General features: G+C 34.0%; 1 protein-coding gene across 1 annotated transcript; it reads right to left on the bottom strand.

Moving 5' to 3' along the window:
- Window positions 1-2,640: 2,640 nt before the first annotated feature.
- LOC123542105 (potassium voltage-gated channel protein Shaw-like) lies at window positions 2,641-3,672 on the bottom strand. Its single transcript, XM_045327760.2, has one exon. The coding sequence runs from the start codon at window positions 3,670-3,672 to the stop codon at window positions 3,265-3,267; it is 408 nt and encodes a 135-aa protein (XP_045183695.1). The 3' UTR covers window positions 2,641-3,264.
- Between the last annotated feature and the right edge of the window lie 61 nt (window positions 3,673-3,733).

Below are 3,733 nucleotides of genomic sequence, written 5' to 3'. Positions count from 1 at the left end.
CAGTGTCTTTTTGGTAAGCACCCATTTTAACAGTTAATGGTACTGTCCAAATTGGAAGATGGACATGTTCATTATAGAAATTTAGCATGGTAAAGGTTAAACATATTTTTTTTCGCATGATACAAGTTAAAAATAAGATATTGGCCATGCTGTTCGCTTTCAAAGTCTATTGCACTTAGAGAAACTGTTAGCAAAGAGCATGGATCCTGACCAGACTGCGTAGATGCGCAGGCTGGTCTGGATCCATGCTGGTCGCAGCTGCTTTATGTTGGTTTCCTCATAGTGTGGTTCATATCGCGTCATTTTAACAAACACTTCTTCGGAAACTCTTCATAAAATGAATGGGCGAGCAATGAAAATTGTTTTGTATCGAAAAATATGCACTAGCGGAATAATTTTTTCATATAATTCGTGCATATTTCTCGAAACAAATCTAACAACATTATTAATATATGATGTCTTTGGAGTCAACTTCAGGTTTACTTGAGCCAGCTTCACGTGATGAATGCGCACCCGTTTGTATCAATACTCAATAACTAGTAAAGTTAAAATAAGCAAAACGACATGGCAAGTTAAAAAAAGGGTACAATATGTGAATAAAAAACAAAATTACTCGAATAACATGCATTTTATTAACTGTTGTAAAATAAAACAACTTAATCTAAACATTGCATAGATAAAGTGTATAGAAACCTCATAAATAACAGTAAAATTTCCAAATGAAAAAAAAAAACTACATTTTTCAACACTGAAGAGTGCTTTTGCTTAGATATAAAAATGTAATACTTCATATTTTACATTCATGACAATGTTATAATATACAAAAGGAATGTAAATTTTCTAAAAGTTCATAGTTATATATAACTTAATAAATAAGAACAAAAATCTAGTTGCCTTTATACGCTATGTATCTCGCAGCTAGTAAGAAAACACTAAAATTGTATATCCACTTGAACAATTAGAGGTTAATATACGTGTAAGGTATACCTTCTGACCATAATGGCGATGAATTATTATTCAAAAATTCATTTTTCTGACGTCACAAGTTTTACGTCATAGCGTCAAACGGCATAGCGGCGCGCTGGAAAAGAAACCAATTGAAAACGGGCAAATATTTAATGCATGCCGACAAGGTGTACTTTAAAGTCCTTGATAACGTGTTAGAATCGAAATAATATATCTCATATAGTAATTTGCTTTTGAATAAAATCATTTTTTTGTCGTTCAGATGCGTAGGCTATTATTATATCACTCGGGTAGCCTGGCTCCCTGGCTGCATGATTATTTTTTATATAAATATAAGAAACATTTTAGTAGAAAATTTTAAGCATCTAAAATAGCACAATTTTATCTAATGGCTGAACCTATGTTTGGAGCCAGGGGCAATAAAAATGTCAATGTAGAAACAACCTTCTGGAGTTACTTCCCTCTTAATGTACAGTCTATCACTCGGGCTGCGCTCTCGTGATATTATTCCTTCGCATCTGAACTCCAAACAATAATTTATTCAGCGAAAAAATCACTAAAAGAGATATATTATTTCTTAAATCTTGTTCAATGATAAATTCATAAAGAATACTGCAGCCGTTTATTGACCTTTCTATTATATAGGCCGTTCCATGACAGAACCTGTATTACTGACAAAAGAAATTTAGATTAAGATAACACAATATTCATGATGAATATTCTCTCGACTTTCAAATCTCAAAATTGAAGGAAATTGTCTTAATTATTGCAAGTCTTACAATATTTTCAATTAATCAAACGCATTTAGAGGCGTGACGTCAAGAACGTCATAATAGCGAAATATACAAATATATATTCTCCAAACAGTGCTTCAATTAAAATCTTTCGATAGACAATGGTCATGACAGTACAACATTTTTCAGGTTCATTTTGAAAGAAGTCTTTAAACTTTACAAATTATTTCGATTTTAACCAAGGTTGATTACGGAAACAGAATCTAGAATTCAACTCCAACAACGTATCTAGGTGAGCTGTCAGAGTGCTTATTGATTTAAAATAATGAGTACATCCCAATTCCCTCATCTGTGTATAAGTATGATAGATTTTGGCAAGTATGGTGGCGGATAAGGTACATTGCTTTGTACATACTGGTGTTATGAATGCCAACAGTATGTAATCATCTCCAAACATGGTAGAGTCTACCATTGATATGTTCCTTTCAAGTAGTATTATTTCATTATTAAGGATGTCTTTTGATTCATTTCGGCAATTATTGCCTGCATCACAGGGGCATTTGTCAACTTTTTCATGGGTAAATTACCTAATAGTATTCTTTACATAAGAAAGAGCTTGAAACCGGTCCTTGTAAAGCCCGAATCTGCATTAAACTTATTACACATTAGTAATGTAATCCAGTATGTATTGCTTTTAGTGTTTTATAGTTATTGTGTAATACAGTTATCTCATAAATATTTTGTTTTCATCCTGAATATACTGGTTTCAATGTAGTAGTTATGTTCAGTATGAAAAAATACCCATATGTGGTTGTATTATTCTATCTATACGTTATATCATTATGCGATGATTTTGCTGTCAATTAGAAGCACCTGTTCTTCACTTGATTTTCTCTGTTTCGTAATCAAATCTCTCCGCAAGCAAATACTCAAAAATAAATCTTATATACATGTATATATATTCCAAACTTATATACATGTTTATTCCAATCTTATATACATGTATATTCCAACATAAGCCTAAAATTACAGCTTCCCATTTGGGCCAGTGTGTGATTCTTGTTTAAAGCGAAGCGGGATGCTACAATAGTAAAAACTTCGCGCTTTGCAATCGAACCTTCGCAGTTCGCGATTATATAGGAAATACGCACTGACCCTTACAGAAAACAGTATAAACGTGTGCAAATACTTTAAAATGAAAACGAATGTTGTAATGAAGCGGAGATTTGTTTTCCTTTTTAAGGTAGCGGACCCGTAACGACACTCGGCAATCTCCGTCCGATTACGATCAAGTGAGACAGTTCAGTATTTTTCGGTCGTAAACGTAACTCAGCTAGCAAACAGGTTTCCGTAAAATTCCGAAGAAAGCCGAAACCGCAGACGGAGAATGTGTAATTTGTCCAGAATGTGTAATTTGTCGATTGTCACCAGGAGTCTACAGCCTTGATTAAATTAATCTAGACGCAATAAAAATTTTCTTTGCTCCTGAAATCATAGGTGTAAACAATTAGACATCAGGATTCTTTCCGTTCTTAAGTTTTGTAAAAATGTATTTCTGTGCTAACTACAAATACGACTCGTCATGATTTTGTTTCTCAGATTTCCCATTTACGATATCGCCATTTCTTTCTTTGTCAACAACGGTGTTTGTTGTTTTTCCTTCCTCGCTTAATTTATCCGTGTCTTCAGTATTCATTGCAAACTGCACATGTCTATAGTAGAGCATGAAATTATTTACAAGAGCCGGTACCGTAAAACCAATCATCAGAACTCCAGCCATTGCAGTACACGAACCAACGACCTTTCCTAGTGTCGTAGTGGGATACATATCACCATAACCAACAGTCGTCATGGTGATCAGCGCCCACCAAAATCCACTCGGAATACTTTTGAACTGTTCCCGGTCATCTACATAGTAGATGAGAGATGAGAACACTAAAATCCCTAGTCCCATGAACCAGAATAACAGCATTAGTTCACTGAAGCTGGCGCGTAGTGTATAAATAGTTTAGTAAAAATGTATTTCTGTGCTA

The sequence above is a fragment of the Mercenaria mercenaria genome, chromosome 19, assembly GCF_021730395.1.
Source record: "Mercenaria mercenaria strain notata chromosome 19, MADL_Memer_1, whole genome shotgun sequence".
Classification (NCBI taxonomy): domain Eukaryota; kingdom Metazoa; phylum Mollusca; class Bivalvia; order Venerida; family Veneridae; genus Mercenaria; species Mercenaria mercenaria.
The sequence above is the reverse complement of the archived record's forward strand: the minus strand, read 5'-3'. Positions and strand labels throughout refer to the sequence as shown.

Excerpts from the sequence above, each read along its gene's own strand:
- LOC123542105 (XM_045327760.2), bottom strand. The coding sequence starts at position 3,672 with ATGCTGTTATTCTGGTTCATGGGACTAGGGATTTTAGTGTTCTCATCT.